A 22,780-nucleotide genomic window follows, 5' to 3' on the forward strand; every position below is an offset into this window, starting at 1 on the left:
TCTTTCTACAATCACCTGATTCCCTTATCCTTATCTTACCCTCCAGGAATATGCTTTTCCAACCACACTGTGCTTCCTAACTTGAACTTGAGTAAGCCAAATCTTGTATAAATTCTGGCATACAAGCTGTTCCTTCACTTTATCTAGCAGTAGGATATTTTACTTAGATGTCCGTTACTGTGCCTAGGGAAAACCGCAGTTCTGTCTCTTTGACCTGCTTATCTTGTCATATACATAGAACCCTATGAGCCCCTAAGAACAAAAGCAGATCAAGTCCACTTTTTTTTTATTGGCCATCTGTTGTGAGGTATAGGTTTCAGTAAAAAGAACAGGGAATACCTGAATGGGCTTTATTCCTTGTCACTTGCAGCAAATGAATCCTGGAACTAGTGGGTTAAGTCCGCCTACCAGCAGGTAGAGATAGAGATAAACTAAAGGCATTGATGCCAGACGGCCAGCTCCTTCCTCAGTTAGTATGTCTCTATCTCAGCAGGTGGTGGACGGCTTTTTCTCCAGCTCCTGGGCCCAAGGCCTCTGAGAGTGCTCCTGGGCCGGTGGCCAGTTTGAGCTGGGGGTGGCAGACTGGTGGTCAGTTTGAGCCGGGGGGTGGCGGACTGGTGGTGTTCCCTTTGGCAGCATACGCAGTTGCTGGGTCCCTGCTGCACCTCAGGTTCCCTCTGAACATGCTTTTGCTGTTCCTTCTCTGTTTGTTTCTGCCTCCTCACAAAAAAAAAAAAAAAGGAGAACCATAGAATTTGTTTAAAAGAGAAGCAGAGATGCACATGGAAGTGTGTTTTTACTGAGAGCAGGTTTGTGTTTCTGCTGTCCGAGTCCTGTTTTCTGTTGCCTGCTTGTCTGAGCCTACCTCGAAGTGGAGTCGGGGAGTTTTTTTCTTTGGCTCAGCTGTCAGTTCCCGCGCTTTCCCGGTCAGGGTAAGTCCTGCTGGGTTCCTGTTTGGGGGCGGGCGATGGTAGCAGAGGTAGTAAAACGCTGTTCCCGATGCGGGAAACGGCATTCAGCGGCGGGCCTTTGCAGCACGGGGTGTGCTGATTTGGCGGGACTTGATGGAGCGGTGACCCCCTCTCCTGAGCGTGCTTTCCCATCTGGAGCCTGGCGATTCTCACGCCATTTTGCGATCGGTCATGGAGCCAGCTCCGGTAGCGGTTTTGGGCAAAGCTTCTTCTCCGCTGGTAGGGGATTTGGTGGGGGGGGGGGGGGTGCTTTCAGGCACTGTGGGCGTTGGTGCAGGTGCCATGGCTGCGACCTCCTCCGTTGCGGGGGAGGGGTTTTCGCCAGTTTATTTTGCTACTCCATCAGGCTTTTTTTGTTGAAAAGGGCCTTGCCCCCCCACGCGGCTGTGACAGTTTCGGCCTTTGATCCTCTCAGGGTCTGGGGGTAACAAAGAGATTTTGGGTTTTTCCCTAGAGGATTTTTCCTCCCTTAAAAAGCCTAGTCTTTCTTTGGGGTCTGAGGAGGGGGTCCTGCATACGGTCACCTGCAGCTTCCTCCATGGTGGCTCTCTCGGAGCAGACGGGGGTGGAGGACGGTGTCCTCACTGACCAACTGAAGAACTGTTCCGCCATGAGGATTTTCCATAAGGAGTAGTTGTCCTCCTTTATCTCTGTGAATATAGAGGACCCTGATGTTGTGGTTTCTCAGGCGGTCAACCCCAAGATGGCTAGTACCAGACGACCTTCTATGGCCTTTCCGGTACATGATGCTATTGAAGCATTGATTTCGGCCCAGAGGACGGATCTGGATGGGGGGCTGAAAGTAGCCAGGGCTATGGACAGGCTGTATCCAGTTTCAGCGGACCGTTTAGAGCAGTTTGCTCTACCTAGGGTGGATGCCCTGGTGACGGCGGTCACTAAGAAGACTACTCTTCCAGTGGAAGGTGGTGTGGCACTTAAGGATATGCAAGACAGACGGCTAGAGGCTTCTTTAAAATGTGCCTTTGAGGTGGCTGCTTTGACACTTCAAGCTTATGTTTGTAGTTCTTATGCGGCTAGAGCTTGTCTCAGTTGGCTACATTCTGTCATGGATTCGATTTCAGAGTCTGATATGCCGGGAACTCCTCAGATGTCGCTGATGGATATTGGGCTGGCGTACTTGGCGGATGCCTTGTATAATTTGGTCCGTGCTTCGGCCAAACTCATGGCCTTGACCGTTTCCTCTCAGCGTCTTCTGTGGCTCCGTCATTGGGTTGCAGTTATGGTCTCTAAGCAACGGCTTATTAAATTGCCTTTCTGAGGGAAATTGCTTTTTGGGGAAGACCTAGAAAAGATTGTTAAGATTTGGGGGATTCCAAATCTCAGCGTCTTCCGGAGGATAGACCAAAGTCTACTTCCAGGCAGGGAGCCTCGAGGTCACGCTTCAGAGAGACACGACGGTATCGCCCGGGGCAGTCCAACGCAGCCTTTCAGCGTCCTCATTTTAAGCAGCGTTCTTCCTTTCGCAACGAGAAGCGTCTGGCTGTACCCCCCTCTAGTCAGGGGGCTCCTTCTCGGGCCTCCCAATGATGGGGCGCAGGTCCACTCGGGAGGAGAGCAGATCGGTGGTCGGCTTTCTCTGTTTCTTCCAGAGTGAGCCAGAATTACTTCGGACCAGTGGGCCCTCGATGTGGTGCGAGAAGGTTACAAGCTAGAATTCTTCTCTCCCGTCACAGACTTTTTTCTGGAGTCCCTCTGTGTATCGTGGGCCAAGAGGACAGCGGTTCTGCAGTGTTTGCGAGACCTGCTAAGGATAGGGGCTATTGTGCCTGTGCCTCCTCTCGAAAGGTGCACAGGTTGGTACTCCATCTTCTTTGTGGTTCCAAACAAGGGAGGGGCTTTTCGGCCTATTCGTGATCTCAGAAACGTAAACAAGTTTTTGTGGGTTTGTTATTTCCGCATGGAGACATTAAGGGCAGTTATTGCTGCTGTTCAACCAGGCGAGTTTTTGACGGCTCTCGATTTGAGGGAAGCTTACCTGCACATTCCCATTTGGCAGCCCCAACAGAGATTTCTCAGATTTGCGGTGCTGGGTCAGCACTTCCAGTTTCGGGCCTTTCCTTTTGGAAAGGCCACTGCCCCATTCACTTTTTCCAGGGTCATGGTGGTGGTGGCGGCATTCCTGCATAAGGAGGGGATTCGAGTGCATCCATATCTCGACTACTGGCTGATTCGGGTGACGGCAGCAGAGGAGAGTCGAGTGGTCACCGACTGAGTGATTGTGGTGTTGCAATCCTTAGGTTGGGTGGTCAATATGGACAAGAGTCATCTTCCTACTCAGAGTGTGGAGTATCTTGGAGTGCAATTCGATATGAAGTGGGGGAAGGTGTTTCTCCCCGAGGGGTGAAGGATCAAATTGCTTTCTCAGGTATGGACCTTATTGAGTCGTCATGCTCTCCGAGTATGGGACTGTGTTCAGCTCCTCGGTTCCATGACGGCGACCTTGGAGGTCATTCCATGGGCAAGGGCTCACATGCGGCCTCTTCAGAATTTCCTTTTGAGCAGATGGTTGCTGACGTCGGTGGATTACCAACTGCGCTTTCCTTGGTCAAGCCAAGCCAGGGACAGTCTTGCGTGGTAGCTCCGGTCAGCCAATTTGCAGAAGGGTGTTTCTCTGGCGTCTCCCAATTGGGTGGTAGTCGTGACGGATGCCAGCCTTGCGGGCTGGGGAGCCCATTGTCTTCATCGAGTAGCCCAGGGATAGTGCACCCCTGTCAAAGCGACTTGGCTGATAAATCTTCTGGAGTTGTGAGCAGTCGTGAATGCGCTGCGGAGTTTTCAGGACAAGCCCTTTCATTACAAAAGGACGGCAAAGCTATCAATGGAGCTGATCCTATCACAGGTCCTTTTTTTCTTTTTTACCCCGACCGGTAGTTCAGATACCAATGTAAAAAAAACTCCTTTATTGAGAAAAACCATTGGATATCCTACTATCAGTCTCCTTGCAAATGAACACACCCTGTTTATTTGCAAGGAGACAGATAGTAGGATATCCAATTGTTTTTCTCAGTAAAGGAGTTTTTTTACATTGGTATCTGAACTACCGTCGGGGTAAAAAAGAAAAAAAAAAGGGACCAGTGATAGGATCAGCTCCATTGATAACTTTGGCGTCCTTTTGTAATGAAAGGGTTTGTTTGCCTTAAAGGTGAAGTGCCAAGGGTGGATGCATTGAGGTCCAGTTAAAATAAATTAAAACAAGTGAAGCAAGGCAGACATATGCTGGGAGAACAACACTTGATTTTCTCTTGTCATAACGTTATAGAGGTAGAAGTCATACTTTGTTTTGTTAGTTGAATATTTTTACTGCTCTAATTGCCTATTGCTCATGTTTGGTCTATTCTTACTGTACACCGTTGAGTGAATTCCTTCAAAAAGGTGGTAAATAAATCCTAATAAATAAATAAATAAAATTATCGACCAGTAGCTAGCATTCCCTTTTTAGGAAAAATATTTGAAGTGCCAAGAGTGGATGCATTGAGGTCCAGTTAAAATAAATTAAAATAAGTGAAGCTAAGGCAGACACACGCTGGGAGAACACTTGAGTTTCTCTTGGCATAACGTTATAGAGGTAGATTTAGAACCAAGGGACCCCATAAGTAAAATAGAGCAGGAATGGTATACTACTTGCAATGTCAACACAATACATAATAGAACATTATAATTGGTAGTGAAGGGTTAGGCAAAGTTATAACATATAGATGGATAAGAAAGTAGGAAGGATTAGAAAGTAAGGTGACTGATTTGAAGAAAGTTGCACATGAGGTCAGAGAGATGGTTAAATATTATCTCAGCTAGGGTAGGAGTGGATAAACATGTCCCGCTGCAGTATGTGCAACCCAAGTCAATCCTTGTGTGTGTGAGTGACGCTAATAAGTTAGTTAGTTCTTCCATTAAAGGCTTGGTTGAAGAGCCAAGCCAAGCTTTCACCTGCTTCCTGAAGTAGAGATATACTTGCTTTAAGCAAAGCCTTTCAGGAAATGCATTCCAGAGTGTGGGGGCTACTCCGGAGAAGGCTCGCTTGTGGGTATCACATCGTGTAATGTCTTTTGGAGAGGGTGTAGTTAGTGAAAATCCTTGAGAGGATCTTAGTTTCCTTGGCGGTGTGTAGAGGATCATCCTATTCTTCAGATACCCAGGACCATTTCCTTTCAGGGCCTTGAAGATCAGACATAGAGTTTTAAATTTAGCCCTGTATTGTACTGGTAGCCAATGAAGTTTTTGCAAAAATGGTGTGATGTGGTCATGTCACTTGCAACCTTCTATGAGTCTTGCTTCTGCATTCTGAATCAACTGGAGCTGGTGCAGGCCCTTTGTAGTCAGACCACTGTATAGTGCATTGCAGTAATCCAGTCTTGATGTTACCATGGCATGCACAACTGGGATAAGATTTACCTTCTCGGTGTAAGGAGGAGAGGCAGCGTAGCTGTTGCAAATAGTAAAAGCAGCTCTTGAAGATTGCTTGGATTTTGGGAATCAGTGTGTGTTGAATCTAACTGAATTCCAAGGTTCCTGACTTGTGATTTGAGGGGGAGTTCATACTTCCCAAAAGGGATTTGATGTCAGGTATATATCCACTTGTGTTAGGAACCCAGAGAAGCTCGTTTTTACTTGGGTTCAGGCAAAGTTTGTTGTGTTTAGCCTACTCTTGAATTGATGTTAGACAGGTAATCAGTTTATTCAGGGCTGTAGGTAAGTCAGGTTCAATGGGTATGAGTAGCTACACATTATTCGCATAGATGAAGAACCGAGTGTCCATTGACCGAATCAGCTCAGCTAGTGGCTTGAGATATATATTGAACAGAATAGGTGACAGTATCGATCTTTGTGGAACATAGATCCATAGGTTTAGTGCTATCCTTTAAGGTAGGTCTCAAAACTATGGTTCTAATCTCAGCTGGAAAATGCATTAGTGAGAACATAAGATCAAACAAGATTGAAGCCAGTCAAATCCCTCCACAGGTAGAAATTGTAAAATATTCGATCTGAAACGCAAACTTTTGCTTACTTTTTTCATTGATTTAACATGATCAGGCTTCTCTACAAGAGTAGATTGATCCCACACACAGTCTCCTACTTTGTGAGAGTTTACCACTGCCTTCATGTTTGAAAGGTGGTACAGAAAATGAGTTAAACAGAACTAAACTGTGGGAGAAAGGGGACCTAAACCTACTCCACTTTAGGAGCCTATATTCAGGCTCATAATCTTCAGTATCTCTTATAATCTGATGGACCTTTAAAATTAAAACTTCACATGCAGCTGCTTACCGTTTAAACTGAAGGATAGCTGTCTGTCAAACTCAACTAGAAGAACATGGTGTTTTCATGAATCATAAATCACATTATTGTCACTGAGATTCTGTCTCCCTTGAATAGAAATTTAGATTTTCAACTAGGCATGTCTAGGTGTGTAGTCTACCTGTGGAGGAGTAGCCTAGTGGTTAGTGCAGCAGACTCTGATCCTGGGGAACTGGGTTCTATTCCCACTGCAGCTCCTTGTCACTCTGGGCAAGTCACTTAACCCTCCATTATCCCAGGTACCAACAAGTACCTGTATATAATATGTAAACCGCTTTGAGTGTAGTTGGAAAAACCACAGAAAGGCGGTATATAAGTCCCATTCCCTTCCCCCTTCCCAATAAAACTTAGGTATCTCAAGGTGAAAGAATATCTAGTGTTGTCTGATGTCATTCCAAGTCTTCCAGGAATGATACATCCTAAACAGAGAATTTGCAAGAGAGTATTTAAGAGACTTGCAGAAACTTTCCTTTAGCAAATTTTGATTCTGAGCTTGAAATGTATTACTACTACTACTACTACTATAAATCACATTAACACTATTACAGAAGATTTGGTACTACATGAATTGCAGTTTTACGGAGAATGTATATAGCTCAAGATAGCTTTAAATGCTCTAACATTGTACACTAGTAAAAAAAGGCCCGTTTCTGACACAAATGAAACGGGCGCTAGCAAGGTTTTCCTCGGAGTGTGTATGTTTGGGAGAGTGTATGTGAGAGTGAAAGTGTGTGTGTGTGAGAGAGAGAGTGAGTCTGGGTGTGAGTGTGTCTGTCAGAGTGTGTGCGTGAGAATGAGAGTGTGTGCAAGTGCGTATGTGAGAGACAGTGTGAGAGAGAGAGAGTGTGTGTGTGAGACACAGATTCTCTGTGAGAGTGAGTGTATGAGATCAAGCGAGTGTGTGAGTGACTGTGTGACACATAGAGAGTGAATGTGATACAGTGTGAGACAGAGTGTGTGAGAGTGAGAGTCAGAAAGACATTGTATGTGAGAGAGAGAGAGAGTGTGTGTGACAGAGATACCGCCCTTCCTCTCTCTCTTTCTCTGGTGTCAGGCCCCCCCCCCCCCCTCTCTGTTGTCTGAGATTCCCGCCACTGCACCCAAGCAATTGATGTGCTGGAGGAGGGAGAGAGAGAGAGTGTGTGTGTGTTGGGGGGGTGGGGGGATGTGTTGGGGGAGGTACAGCTTGGAAGAAGAGGGGTGCGGGGGGGGTTCAGGAAGCGCTACCAGATGACAGAGAGTGTGAGTGTGGGGGGGGGGGAGGGCAGGGGTTTCAGGAAGTGCCAGATGAGAAAGAGTGTGTGTGTGTGTGGGGGGGGGGGGGGGGGGGTTCAGGAAGTGCTGCCAGTTGAGAGAGTGAGTGAGTGTGTATGTGTGTATGGGGTTTCAGGAAGTGCTGCCAGATGAGAGCGAGGGTGTGTGTGTTGTGTGGGTATGTTGGGGGGGTTCAGCTTGGAAGAAGAGGGGTGTGGGGGTTCTGCAAGTGCTGCCAGATGAGTGAGTGTGTGTGTGGGGGGCGGTTTATTAAGCATTGCCAGATGAGAGTGTGTGTGTTTGGGGCGTGGATTCAGGAAGCACTGGCAGAAGAGTGAGAGTGTGTGTGTGTGTGTGGGGGGGGGAGGGTTCAGGAAGCGGGGCCAAATGAGAGTAAGTGTGTGTGGGGGGGGGGGGCAGGGGTTTCAGGAAGCGCTGCCAGATGAGAGAGAGTGAGTGTGTGTGTGTGTGTACGGGGTTTCAGGAAGCGCTGGCAGATGAGAAAGAGAGAGTGTGTGTGGGGGGGAGGGGGGTTCAGGAAGCGCTGCCAGATGAGAGTGTGTGTGTGTGTGTGTGTGTTGGAGGTTTCAGCTTGGAAGAAGAGGGGTGTGTGGTGTTGCCAGATGAGTGAGTGAGTGTGTGTGTGTGGGGGGGGGGGGGCGTTTTATCAAGCGTTTCCACATGTGTGTGTGTGTTGGAGGGGGGGGTTCAGGAAGCGCTGCCAGATGAGTGTGTGTGTGGGGGGGGGGGGGGTTCAGGAAGCGCTGCCATATGAGAGACTGAGTGAGTGTGTGTGTGGGGGGGGGGGGGGTTGCCAGATGAGAGAGAGTGTGTGTGTGTTGGGGGGGGGGGCGTTGAGGAAGTGTGGCCAAATGAGTGTGTGTGTGTGTGTGGGGGGGGGGGGGTTCAGTAACCACTGCCAGATGAGTGAGTGGGGGGGCAGGGGTTTCAGGAAGCGCTGGCAGATGTGAGAGTGTGTGTGTGTTGGGGGGGGGGGGCGTTGAGGAAGTGTGGCCAAATGAGAGTGAGTAAGTGGGTGTGGAGGGGGGGGGGGTCAGGAAGCGCTGCCAGATGAGTGTGTGTGTGTTGTATAGTTCAGTTTTGTGGGGGGGGGGGGGGGGGGATCCTGCTTTGAAGAAAGAAGGAAGCGCCTCCTCAGCGCGATGCCCCCCCACCCCGCTGCCATCCCACCCACCGTCGCGTAGTTTTGCTGGCGGGTGACCCAAAACCCCGCCAGCAGAAGTCCTGTGTTATCTGCTGAGTCTCACTCCAGCGATCTTCGGCGTTGCTTGCTACCTGTGCAGGGCGGGGTTCTGTGCGTCTGACGTCCTGGACGTGCAGGACGTCAGATGCACAGAAGCCCTGCCTGCACAGGCTAGCAACGCCGAAGATCGCTGGAGTGAGACTCAGCAGATAACACAGGACTTCTGCTGGCGGGGTTTCGGGTCCCCCGCCGGCAAAGCAACGCGACGGTGGGGGGGGGGGGGGGGGGGGGGTGTTGCACCTCCTGCATTCTGTGGGCGGGGCTTCTTTTCAACTGCAGCTTTGGTGGGTGGCTTGGGGGAGGGGGTTTGGACCTCGAACACTGGTGTCCGGAGTCATTTGGACTCCAGAGCTTTGGAAGTGGGTTCCCTCCAGATTTTTTCTGCGGGTGGGTTGGGAGTTTGGTAGGCTGCGTTTCCTAGGCAGGGGGAGGAGTAGGGAAACACGCTCCGCGTGTTTCCCTACTTCTCCACCTGCTTGGTTGCGATCCCCATTCTCTTCCTTTAGTTTACTGTTCTGAAGACAACGTTCTGATGTTTGACGCGTGGACGGGGCACGGGTCAGTGGAGTGGCTTCACCACCATGAATCCACGAACCCTTCAGGGAGTGATTGAGTGACTTCAGAACGTTGTCTTCAGAACGTTGAGGGTGAGTTTTATTATAGTAGATATGTAATACATGTAGTAGGAAGGTAGGTACATTAGATCATTTCTTCTTGGCAGTCTTTTGTACACTATAGTGAGTTATTTGACCTTTATTATCAAGATGAATATTTATGAGCACAGTAATGTTCAACAATATTATTCAGATTAATGGAATAAAGAACTACAGTAACAAGTCAATATTCAGCTGGCAGCGATCAGTGTTTTTTTAAAACACTGACTGCCACTAGCTAAATTAGACCGAATATTTCAATGCCAGTCCATTTCTGGGCATCAGCATCGAATATCCAGGTCATCGGGGGACCTCAAGGTAATGCAGATGCCGGATGATATTCGGTGCTGATAACTGCTATTATGGGACTGCTTTTTATGTTGTCCTACGTTCCCAGTTAGGTATGTAGTCAAGAATTTAATATTAAAAGGTTTCGAGAACTTCCTGGAGGAAAAATCATTAAACTGTTAGGGCTCTGTTTATTAAGCCTCGCTAGAGGCACGTTAGTGTTTTTAGTGTGTGCTGTGTAGGCACCCACAATATTCCTATGGGCATCTGCACAGCATGTGCTAATTTTGTGCACATGCTAAAAATGCTAGTGCACCACAAAGCCCTAAGCCATGTAGATTTGAGGATGTGAGTAACTAAAAATGGATCTGCTCATTGGGATCTTATTAGGTACTTGAGATGTTTTTCAACTGTTGAGACAGAATGCTGGTGTTGATTGAGTTTTTGAGGTGACCCAATAAAGCACACGCCATGTTCTTATGCAGTGTGCTTATTTTCCCTTCTTGCTCCAGCCTAACATCAATCTTCATCCTTAAGCACAGATGCTTTTTAGATGTATTCCATACTTTTTTGGATTCTGATACCTTTGTTTGCACCATGTCTAAAAGGCTGAACTTTTTCATCAATATTTGGTGTATCATATTGTGACCCTTTGTTGTAGATTTCTTTCTGCTTAGATAGGTCTTTGTATTAGAATATTTGTTATATTCCTGTTAGATTTTTTTTTTATGGACTAGTAGAATTCACAATGAGCATCTATCTTATGTATAACTTTTATATACCACCCATTAGTTAACTAGTTATTAATAATTTGTGGATGTTAAGAATATGTCCAGTGCATTTTACTTTTTATACATGTACATGTTATGGGAGCCATTTACTAATGGTTAGCATATGTTAACTTGTAATGGAAATGTTCTCATTAAAAAGAAAGGCGCAGGTTCTCAGTGCTTTCACTTGGTTAAAGGTAGATACCTAAGTGCAGAAGCCTATGGAACTTTGGAAGGCTAAGTGCTTTGAAAATATGCCTCTTTGTAAACCTGAATCATCTTCAGTCATGTGCGATATAATACCCAGAAATATATGGCTTGGAAAATTGACTGGGTTTTATTACTTTTGTTTAACTGATAATTTTGTTTTCTAGATGTCAATAGCCCTTTTTTCTGTTCTGCACTTAGGTATCTTTAGAAAATTGTGTGGAGATTGGACGAATTGCTAACACCTACAACCTCACAGAGGTGGATAAATATGTCAATAATTTCATCCTGAAGAATTTTCCTCCTTTATTAAGTACTGGTGAGTTTGTGAAGCTCCCGTTTGATCGTCTTGCCTTTGTGCTTTCAAGTAATAGCCTTAAGCACTGTACTGAGCTTGAGCTCTTCAAGGCTGCTTGTCGATGGCTACGGTATGAAGAGCCCCGAATGGAATATGCTGCAAAACTAATGAAGAACATCAGATTTCCACTCATGACACCACAGGATCTTATTAACCATGTACAAACGGTGGATTTCATGAGAACTGATAATACTTGTGTGAATTTACTTTTGGAAGCCAGCAACTACCAAATGATGCCATTCATGCAACCAGTTATGCAGTCGGAGAGAACTGCTATTCGGTCTGACAGCTCTCATCTAGTTACACTGGGTGGAGTTTTAAGGCAACAGTTAGTTGTTAGCAAAGAACTACGAATGTATGATGAAAAAGCACACGAATGGAAATCTTTAGCTCCCATGGATGCACCAAGGTACCAACATGGTATTGCCGTAATTGGAAATTTTCTTTATGTAGTTGGTGGACAGAGTAATTATGACACAAAAGGAAAGACAGCAGTTGACACTGTCTTCAGATTTGATCCTCGTTATAATAAATGGATGCAAGTGGCATCTTTGAATGAAAAGCGTACATTCTTCCACCTAAGTGCCCTCAAAGGCCATTTATATGCAGTTGGTGGTCGAAATGCAGCTGGTGAACTAGGTAAGTGTTTACATGTTTTTAAAAAATTGGGATGTCTTTGCCTTTTTTCATACAGCACATTAAGCTATGAAGGTCTATTTCTCAATACAAATTATCTATGCACCTCCAAAGTATGAAATTCTGCAAAGCAATTATTTGTTTATATTGTTAGAATAATGTAATGGGAAAAAAAACAATAAATTCTGAATCTTTATAAGGTGGAAGATTTTGCATTCTGTGGTTAAATATGCATGCTTATATGAACCTTTCTTTGTCATTGCTAAGTAAATTAACCTTTAGTGTGTTTGTTTCAAACTCCCTTTACTGAATAAACATACCACAGCTAGTAATGTCATACAGTTTCTCCGAGGACAAGCAGGCAGCTTGTTCTCACTGATGGGTGACGTCCACGGCAGCCCCTCCAATCGGAAACTTCACTAGCAAAGTCCTTTGCTAGTCCTCGCGCGCCCGCGCGCACCGCGCATGCGCGGCCGTCTTCCCGCCCGAAACCGGCTCGAGCCGGCCAGTCTTCTTTTGTCCGCACTCGGTACGGTCGTATTTTCGCCGTGTCGAGCCCCGGAAAGTCGACCTCGCGCGTCCAAATTGTTTTGAGCGTGTTTTTTCTTCGGAAAAGCTTTTGCTTAAGTCGGGAAGTGCTCCGGAAACCCTCCACCGGGTTTCGTGTCAATCCTCCCCGTACTTCCAGCTTTTTGCCCCGGTAAGTTTTCTTTCGTCGTCGGGGTAGGCCTCTTTTCGGCCTCGGTCGAGATTTTCTCCCTCTAAAGTTTTGGTGCTCTTTTTCCGTCATTTCGGATTTTGATTTCGCCGGCGTGATTTTTCCACCCATGACATCGAAGCCTTCCAGCGGCTTCAAGAAGTGCACCCAGTGCGCCCGGGTTATCTCGCTCACTGATCGACACTCGTCGTGTCTTCAGTGTCTGGGGGCCGAGCACCGCCCTCAGAACTGCAGTCTGTGTTCCCTGCTTCAGAGGCGGACTCAGGTAGCGAGACTAGCCCAGTGGAACGTGTTGTTCTCGGGCTCTTCGTCGGCATCGGCACCGGGATCTTCGAGTGCATCGACGTCGTCAGCGTCCAGACCATCTTCCTCGGCCGCCCCTGCATCGAGTGCATCGAGGCATCGGGCCTCTGCATCGGCGCCGAGACATCGGATAGCTGCATCGACGTCGGTGGTACCGGGACCTCGTCTGCTGATGTCGTCGGACGGTGGTGCATCGTCAGGAGTGCAGGTGAGGGCTGTCCATTCCCCTGCTGGTGGCGGTGAGCCTTCGGGTGGGTCTCCTCCTACCCTGAGGGCTCCTGCGGTACAGCCCCCCCGAGACCGACCTCCTTCGGTCTCGGCCCCGAGGAAGCGACGGATGGATTCTACGTCCTCCTCGTCGGTGCCGGGGAGCTCCGGTGACATGCTTCGGAAGAAATCGAAGAAGCATCGACACCGGTCTCCTCCCCGTGTCGGCACCGAGAGCTCTGGGTCGCCGAGGGATTCGGCACCCAGCAGGCATCGGCACCGAGAGGACCGCTCACCCTCTGTTCAAGAGGTGTCGATGCGCTCCACTCTGGACAGCCCGGAACAGCCTCCTCGCCCGGAACAGGTTCTGACGTCGACGCCTGCATCGACCTCTCAGCCCTTTTCTGCAGCCACTCTGAACGAGAGCCTCCGGGCCGTTCTCCCAGAGATTCTGGGAGAGCTGTTGCGCCCTACCCCTCCGGTACCGGCGGTGCTTGCGCCTCCGGTACCGTCGAGCGTGGCGCCGGCTGGCCCATCGCCCAGGTTGAGGTCCCCGACGTCGGTACCGCGTGCGGTGCCGACCGCGGCCACCTCCCAGGAGGGCTCCCCGACTACGTCGGCGGAGGGAGCTTCGCCGATGCGGGCCAGGGAGTCTACCTCTCGACGCCCCCATCGTGGACGTGGCTCCACGGAGTCGAGCAGGGCGAGGTTGCAGACACAGGTCCGTGAACTTGTGTCTGACACCGAGGGTGAGGCCTCGTGGGAGGAAGAGGAAGATCCCAGATATTTCTCTGACGAGGAGTCTGAGGGTCTTCCGTCTGATCCCACTCCCTCTCCTGAGAGACAGCTTTCTCCTCCCGAGAGTCTGTCTTTTGCCTCCTTTGTCCGGGAGATGTCTACGGCCATCCCCTTCCCGGTGGTTGTGGAGGACGAGCCCAGGGCTGAAATGTTTGAGCTCCTGGACTATCCTTCTCCACCTAAGGAAGCGTCCACTGTTCCCTTGCACCATGTCCTGAAAAAGACATTGCTTGCGAACTGGACCAAGCCATTAACTAATCCCCACATTCCCAAGAAGATCGAGTCCCAGTACCGGATCCATGGGGACCCAGAGCTGATGCGCACTCAGTTGCCTCATGACTCTGGAGTTGTGGATTTGGCCCTAAAGAAGGCTAAGAGTTCTAGGGAACATGCTTCGGCGCCCCCGGGCAAGGACGCTAGAACCTTAGACTCCTTTGGGAGGAAGGCCTACCATTCCTCTATGCTCGTGTCCAAGATCCAGTCTTACCAGCTCTACACGAGCATACACATGCGGAACAATGTGCGGCAGTTGGCGGGCTTGGTTGATGCTCTTCCCCCTGAGCAAGCCAAGCCTTTTCAGGAGGTGGTCAGGCAGCTGAAGGCGTGCAGAAAATTCCTGGCCAGAGGAGTTTATGACACTTTTGATGTTGCGTCCAGGGCCGCTGCTCAAGGTGTGGTGATGCGCAGGCTCTCATGGCTGCGTGCCGCCGACCTGGAGAATAGAATCCAGCAGCGGATTGCGGACTCGCCTTGCCGTGCGGACAATATTTTTGGTGAAAAAGTCGAACAGGTGGTAGAGTCTCTCCACCAGCGGGACACCGCATTCGACAAATTCGCCCGCCGGCAGCTTTCAGCTTCTACCTCTACAGGTAGACGATTTTTCGGGGGAAAGCGTAGGTACAATCTGGCAAGCGTAGGTACAATCCTCCTTCCCGACAGCCTGCGGCCCAGGCTAAGCCCCAGCGCGCTCGCTCTCGTCAGCAGCGTGCGACTCAGCAAGGCCCCGCGGCTCCCCAGCAAAAGCAAGGGGCGAGCTTTTGACTGGCTCCAGCAGAGCATAGCCGACATCCAAGTGTCCGTGCCGGGCGACCTGCCAGTCGGAGGGAGGTTGAAAGCTTTTCACCAAAGGTGGCCTCTCATAACCTCCGATCAGTGGGTTCTGCAAATAGTCCGGCAGGGGTACACCCTCAATTTGACCTCAAAACCTCCAAATTGTCCACCGGGAGCTCAGTCTTACAGCTTCCAGCACAAGCAGGTACTTGCAGAGGAACTCTCCGCCCTTCTCAGCGCCAATGCGGTCGAGCCCGTGCCATCCGGGCAAGAAGGGCTGGGATTCTATTCCAGGTACTTCCTTGTGGAAAAGAAAACAGGGGGGATGCGTCCCATCCTAGACCTAAGGGCCCTGAACAAATATCTCGAAAAAGAAAAGTTCAGGATGCTTTCCCTGGGCACCCTTCTCCCCATGATTCAGCAAAACGACTGGCTATGCTCTCTGGACTTGAAGGATGCCTACACACACATCCCGATACTGCCAGCTCACAGACAGTATCTGCGATTTCAGTTGGGCACACGCCACTTCCAGTACTGTGTGCTACCCTTTGGGCTCGCCTCTGCGCCCAGGGTGTTCACCAAGTGCCTAGCTGTGGTAGCAGCGGCGCTTCGCAGGCTGGGGGTGCACGTGTTCCCATATCTCGACGATTGGCTGGTGAAGAACACATCCGAGGCAGGAGCCCTGCAGTCCATGCAGATGACTATTCGCCTACTGGAGCTACTGGGGTTTGTGATAAATTATCCAAAGTCCCATCTTCTTCCAGTGCAGAGACTCGAATTCATAGGAGCTCTGCTGGATTCTCGGACGGCTCGCGCCTATCTCCCAGAGACGAGAGCCAACAACTTGTTGTCCCTCGTCTCGCGGGTGCGAGCGTCCCAGCAGATCACAGCTCGGCAGATGTTGAGATTGCTGGGCCACATGGCCTCCACAGTTCATGTGACTCCCATGGCCCGCCTTCACATGAGATCTGCTCAATGGACCCTAGCCTCCCAGTGGTATCAGGCCGCTGGGGGTCTGGAGGACGTGATCCACCTGTCCACGAGTTTTCTCGAATCCCTGTATTGGTGGACCATTTGCTCCAATTTGACTCTGGGACGTCCCTTCCAAATCCCTCAGCCACGGAAAGTGCTGACTACGGATGCGTCCCTCCTGGGATGGGGAGCTCATGTCGATGGGCTTCACACCCAAGGAAGCTGGTCCCTCCAGGAACGCGGTCTACAGATCAATCTCCTGGAGTTACGAGCGATCTGGAACGCTCTGAAGGCTTTCAGAGATCGGCTGTCCCACCAAATTATCCAAATTCAGACAGACAACCAGGTTGCCATGTACTATGTCAACAAGCAGGGGGGCACCGGATCTCGCCCCCTGTGTCAGGAAGCCGTCAGCATGTGGCTCTGGGCTCGCCGTCAAGGCATGGTGCTCCAAGCCACATATCTGGCAGGCGTAAACAACAGTCTGGCCGACAGGTTGAGCAGGATTATGCAACCTCACGAGTGGTCGCTCAACTCCCGAGTGGTGCGCCAGATCTTCCAAGCGTGGGGCACCCCCTTGGTGGATCTCTTCGCATCTCGAGTGAACCACAAAGTCCCTCAGTTCTGTTCCAGGCTTCAGGCCAACGGCAGACTGGCATCGGATGCCTTCCTCCTGGATTGGGGGGAAGGCCTGCTGTATGCTTATCCTCCCATTCCTCTGGTGGGGAAGACTTTGTTGAAACTCAAACAAGACCGAGGGACCATGATTCTGATTGCTCCTTTTTGGCCGCGTCAGATCTGGTTCCCTCTTCTTCTGGAGTTATCCTCCGAAGAACCGTGGAGATTGGAGTGTTTTCCGACCCTCATCAAGCAGGACGAAGGGGCTCTTCTGCATCCCAACCTCCAGTCTCTGGCTCTCACGGCCTGGATGTTGAGGGCGTAGACTTTGCCTCTTTGGGTCTGTCAGAGGGTGTCTCCCGCATCTTGCTTGCTTCCAGGAAAGACTCCACTAAGAGAAGTTACTTCTTTCATTGGAGGAGGTTTGCCGTCTGGTGTGACAGTAAGGCCCTAGATCCTCGCTCTTGTCCTACACAGACCCTGCTTGAATACCTTCTGCACTTGTCTGAGTCTGGTCTTAAGACCAACTCCGTAAGGGTTCACCTTAGTGCAATCAGTGCATACCATTACCAAGTGGAAGGTAAGCCGATCTCAGGACAGCCTTTAGTTGTTCGCTTCATGAGAGGTTTGCTTTTGTCAAAGCCCCCTGTCAAACCTCCTACAGTGTCATGGGATCTCAATGTCGTTATCACCCAGCTGATGAAACCTCATTTTGAGCCACTGAATTCCTGCCATCCGAAGTACTTGACCTGGAAGGTCATTTTCTTGGTGGCAGTTACTTCGGCTCGTAGAGTCAGTGAGCTTCAGGCCCTGGTAGCCCAGGCCCCTTACACCAAATTTCATCATAACAGAGTAGTCCTCCGCACTCACCCTAAGTTCTTGCCAAAGGTCGTGTCGGAGTTCCATCTGAACCAGTCAATTGTCTTGCCAACATTCTTTCCCCGTCCTCATTCCTGCCCTGCTGAACGTCAGCTGCACACATTGGACTGCAAGAGAGCATTGGCCTTCTATCTGGAGCGGACACAGCCCCACAGACAGTCCGCCCAATTGTTTGTTTCTTTTGATCCCAATAGGAGGGAGTGGCTGTAGGGAAACGCACCATATCCAATTGGCTAGCAGATTGCATTTCCTTCACTTACGCCCAGGCGGGGCTGGCTCTTGAGGGTCATGTCACGGCTCATAATGTTAGAGCCATGGCTGCGTCGGTAGCCCACTTGAAGTCAGCCTCCATTGAAGAAATTTGCAAAGCTGCGACGTGGTCATCTGTCCACACATTCACATCTCATTACTGCCTGCAGCAGGATACCCGACGCGACAGTCGGTTCGGGCAGTCAGTTCTTCAGAACCTGTTTGGGCTTTAGGATCCAACTCCACCCCCCGAGGGCCCTGTTTGTTCTGTTCCAGGCTGCACTCTCAGTTAGTTGGTAAATTTTTTAGGTCAATCTCAGTTATGTCCTCGCCGTTGCGAGGCCCAATTGACCTTGGTTGTTGTTTTGAGTGAGCCTGGGGGCTAGGGATACCCCATCAGTGAGAACAAGCAGCCTGCTTGTCCTCGGAGAAAGCGAATGCTACATACCTGTAGAAGGTATTCTCCGAGGACAGCAGGCTGATTGTTCTCACAAACCCGCCCGCCTCCCCTTTGGAGTTGTGTCTTCCCTTGAAGTGTATTGTCTTGCTACATACTGGACTGGCCGGCTCGAGCCGGTTTCGGGCGGGAAGACGGCCGCGCGTGCGCGCGAGGACTAGCAAAGGACTTTGCTAGTGAAGTTTCCGATTGGAGGGGCTGCCGTGGACGTCACCCATCAGTGAGAACAATCAGCCTGCTGTCCTCGGAGAATACGTTCTACAGGTATGTAGCATTCGCTTTAAGCCACAGTAATTAAATGCATTTATAAATGATATATAGTGGAACTTACCTGGATGCTGAAGAAATTTATGTAGATTACATTGGCCAACAGTTAGAATGAGCATAAAGCTGTTAAATAATAAACTTGGTGTAGCTGTGGGTGAGCTAATAAGTATGTTGAGGTATACCAAGTCTCTTGCAGATGTCAGCTCAAGCCCAGGGAACAGCTTTCCTGGCTCTGCTGGAGTCAGTAAGCGTGACTCATTCAGTTGATCAGACACTTGCCATTAGGTGGCAGGTGGATGAGCCATGTCCTTATTCATGAGAGACAGAAGGCAGATGAAGCAATATTGGTAAGCAACATAGTTGCATGTCAAGGTCTTCCAGGACTAAGTTGAAAAAAAATCCCTAGTCTTGGCACATACACTGTAGAGAACAAAGGACAAATGATTTCTTCACACCCTAGCAGGATAACCTTTGCTGTAGTCAAGTCCAGAGTGCAATGCATCAGAAATCCCATGTATTTAGGATAAGCATGGGCCTCAAATGCACAAGTTTTGAACAGGTTGTAACCATATAGGAGGCATGTTGTACTTGTTGATTTGGAATTTTTTTAAATATAGAAAAGAAAAAGTAGCACTAAATAGTCAATTTCTTCAGTGGAAAAAGGTGAATAGTAGAGCTCCCAGGAATCTGTACTGGGAACACTGCTTTATAGCACTTTTATAAATGATCTAAAAATGGGAACAAGTGAGATCAAATTTGCAGATGACACAAAATTAGTGAAAGTTCTTAAATCACAAGAGGATTGTGAGAAATTGCAAGAGGATCTGGCAAGTCTGGGGGATTGGGCATCCAATTGGAAAATGAATTTTAAACTGGACAACTGCAAAGTGATACATGTAGGGAAGAACAATTCAAGCTGTAGCTACATAATGCACAGTTCCACATTAGGGGTGTCTACTTGGTAACAGGGTCCAGGCATCACTGTGGACAGTATGTTAAAATCCTCTACTCTAGTATATGGCAGTGGCAAAGAAAGCAGATAGAATGCAAGGACCAACTTCATCTTGACTGTTGTGTGCAATTCTAGTCACTGTCTATCAAAAAGGTATACTAGAATTAGGAAAGATACAGAGAAGGGTGACCAAAGTGATGAAGATGATTGAAGAACTGTCCTATGAGGAAAGGCTAAAGAGGCTCTTCAGCTCAGAGAAAATAGCTGAAGGGGAGATATGATAGAGGTAGAAAATGAATCATCATTGAAGCACTATATCAGATGGATTTGGCAGAGACCTACTAGTCCCTGGGTTTTAGGTCTAGTCAGTCACCCAGCTACAATATGCAGTCCAGACAGAAGACCAGAAAAGTGGAGGCACATAGCACTGGTCTCACCCAGAGCTGAGGATAGAGGACAGCCAGAGCAGGCTGAGGCTGCAGAATTTCAACTTGAAGTAATAGATAGTAGGCTATAGTAGGGACAGAGGAACTTGAAGGGGGGGGGGGGGGGGAATCATAGGGTGTTGCTCCCCTACTACCTACTGGCTTGGTTTAAGGATGAGCCAGTGGGAGGTGGACCTGTTGGATGCACAACCTAAAGTGCCTTTCAGGTATCACTATAAATGCCTGCAGAGCAAGTTCCCAGAATTGGACTGTGATCCCTTGGCCAGGACTAAGATCAGTGATCTAACTCAGGATGTTCTGGTGGAGCATGTCATGTTTGTGGGGTATACTCTCTATTACTAAAAATATCTCATGTTGAGAGTCATAATACAAGTTCATCCACTGACTTTATAGTACGCCATACAAGGCATTTAAGATGACAGTAAGGGAACATAACTGCATCAGATGCTTGCAATCGCAAGATCTCCATTGTAAAAGTAGTGGCGCTTCTGGATGCATCCACTGTACTAGGATACATTTCTTTGCCATCAAGGAAGTGTGTTTCAAAAAAAAAAAACCCCTAGGCAGAGAATGAGTTACTAAAGGTCCATCAAATAAGATCACAGGGGACGTGAAAATCCGCCAGGCATGTATGCGGGGAAATATGTATACAGAGGGAATATCAAAACACCGTTATCTTTGAGCATGACAAAAACATATGGGTCATGTCTGCTTTGGTGATATCTTTGCTAAATTATGAAAAATTAGATATTGGTGATATAAAATCTGGAAAGGGTAAATTATTTCAAAGTAATTGGGAATTGTTTGGGAATTTTTAATACCGCAGGCTCATAGCAGAGTACTGAACTTACAACAACTGTATCCCCTAATCTTGTCTGTGAGTTAAATTGTTGCATCAGAATGAGAGAAGGTGGGTCATAGAACCCTTTACATTTCTCTGTTACTTGTATTTAGATGATTAATGTAACTGTTTGAATATTGACATAATGCTCAGTTTGACAGTGTCTCATAATAAATAAATATCTTTATACATAAAAGCAGAAGGAAGGCCAAACAACAGTCAGCATGGTTAAAAAGTAAGATGGAGGATAGAGCTAAAAGGACATCCTTCAGAAAATGAAAGAAGGATCTGACTGAAGATAATAGGAAACAGCATAAGGAATGGGAAGTCAAATGTAAAGTGTTGATAAGGAAGACAGAGAGACTTTGAAAAGAATAGCTTTAGAGGCAAAAAACAGATTTTAAAAACTTTTTTAGGTATATTAGAAGCAAGAAGCCGGTAAAAGAATCAGTTGGACCACTTGATGACCAAGGGGTAAAAGGTAAATCAACTTCAAAGGACACACTTTAAAGGTTTATCTCATCAAACAGACGGGGTCTAATTATACAATAAATAGTCCCAAAGGAGCCCTCTTCCTAATAGTGCGTTAGAGGCCCAGAAGCAGCCTTGCGAAACGTTGGCCATCGTCGGCCCCGCACTGGTGGAGAGAGAAGAATTCAGCATTTTCACGCTATCCAATGTTATGAAGCACCCACCATAAAGATAAGTGTGGTGTTTATTTAACATAGAGATTATTATAAGTTGAGTACAATTAATATAATTTAAAAAGTTAAGTAAAATTGACAATATTCAAATAGTGTAGCAGTAGCAGTTTTTTATGCCTATGATGAAAGCAGGGTCTTTTTGACCCGATATAGCTTCTTCAGGTCAAGTCAAGACCTAGAAGCTTCTTGAGGCTTTTTCCGCTATTGTGTTACAATATTTGGCCATAAGTAGTCATTTTCTCTGACAGCAGATCTTATTGTTTGTTTATTGTGGATTAAGAACTGGGTAAAAGATGGAAAACAGAAAATAGGGTTGAATGCTGAATATTCTCAATGGAAAGAGTGGGGTTCCCCAGGGATCTGTGCTGGGACTGCGGTTTTTTAACATATTTATAAATGATCTGGAAAGTGGTATAATAAGTGAGGTGATTAAATTTGTTGATGACACAGTTATTCAAAGTTGTTAAATAACAAGACTGGGAAACTGGGCATCCAAATGGCAGTTGACATTTAATTTGAAATCACAAAGGGGTATTCATTCAATAGCAGATATATAGTTTCACACTCAGTTCAATGAAGTAGTGTGAGCTACACCAATTCAATTGATAACATAGTAACATAACATAGTAGATGATGGCAGAAAAAGACCTGCACGGTCCATCCAGTCTGCCTAACAAGATAAACTCATATGTGCTACTTTTTGTGTAAGCATGTAAATTCCCCTGAAGAAGCTTTAGGATGAAATGGGAACCCCATAGGGATTTTTATTTGATAACTTGAGTTTATTAATATATATTGAATTTTGTGCTTTCCAATCGGTACATTGGCATTCCTTTCTTTGTTTTAATTTATATTTTCTTTTTGTAAACCGTTTCTATTTGTTTCTCAATGAGGAACAGTATTTAAAATTTTAATAAAAGATAAAGAAGTGACCACAATATATTAATTTTGAAATTGGACTGTAGTACATTAGATCTATCATAAATCAGATTAACATTAAGTGAGGTTTCCCATTGTTTTGCTAAGAAGTCTCCAAAGCCTTGTATTTTAAAGATACTATATGAAAGAAGAAACGAAATGCTAAGCATTAGCTCCAGTATGCAAATGCTTATTGTTAAACTTAAATCCATTCCCTCTTGCCTTGGTGAAGGTGAGACCACATCCAGAAGCTGTTTTGCTTTTGTTTATTTGGCTCAATTGATTTTGTGTCAGATCTTTCTGTAGAGTTTTTATGCCAGACTAATATATAAGTACATAAGTAATGCCATACTGGGAAAAGACCAAGGGTTCATCGAGCCCAGCATCTTGTTCACGACAGCGGCCAATCCAGGCCAAGGGCACCTGACAAGCTTCCCAAACGTACAAACATTCTATACAGGTTATTCCTGGGATTTTAGATTTTTCCAAGTCCATTTAGTAGCGGTTTATGGACTTGTCCTGTAGGAAACCGTCCAACCCTTTTTTAAACTCTGCTAAGCTAACCGCCTTCACCACATTTTCCGGCAATCAATTCCAGAGTTTAATTACACGTTGGGTGAAGAGAACTTTTCTCCAATTTGTTTTAAATTTACTACACTGTAGTTTAATCGCATGCCCCCTAGTCCT

General features: G+C 47.5%; 1 protein-coding gene across 1 annotated transcript in view; it reads left to right on the top strand.

Annotated features, from left to right (window-relative positions):
- Positions 1 to 22,780, top strand: part of KLHL13 (kelch like family member 13) — a 192,587-nt gene that overhangs the window by 143,614 nt on the left and 26,193 nt on the right. The window contains 1 exon segment of the mRNA XM_030209395.1: positions 10,922 to 11,717. Within this exon segment, the coding sequence (XP_030065255.1) occupies positions 10,922 to 11,717 (796 nt within the window).

Source organism: Microcaecilia unicolor, chromosome 7 (genome assembly GCF_901765095.1).
Source record: "Microcaecilia unicolor chromosome 7, aMicUni1.1, whole genome shotgun sequence".
Classification (NCBI taxonomy): domain Eukaryota; kingdom Metazoa; phylum Chordata; class Amphibia; order Gymnophiona; family Siphonopidae; genus Microcaecilia; species Microcaecilia unicolor.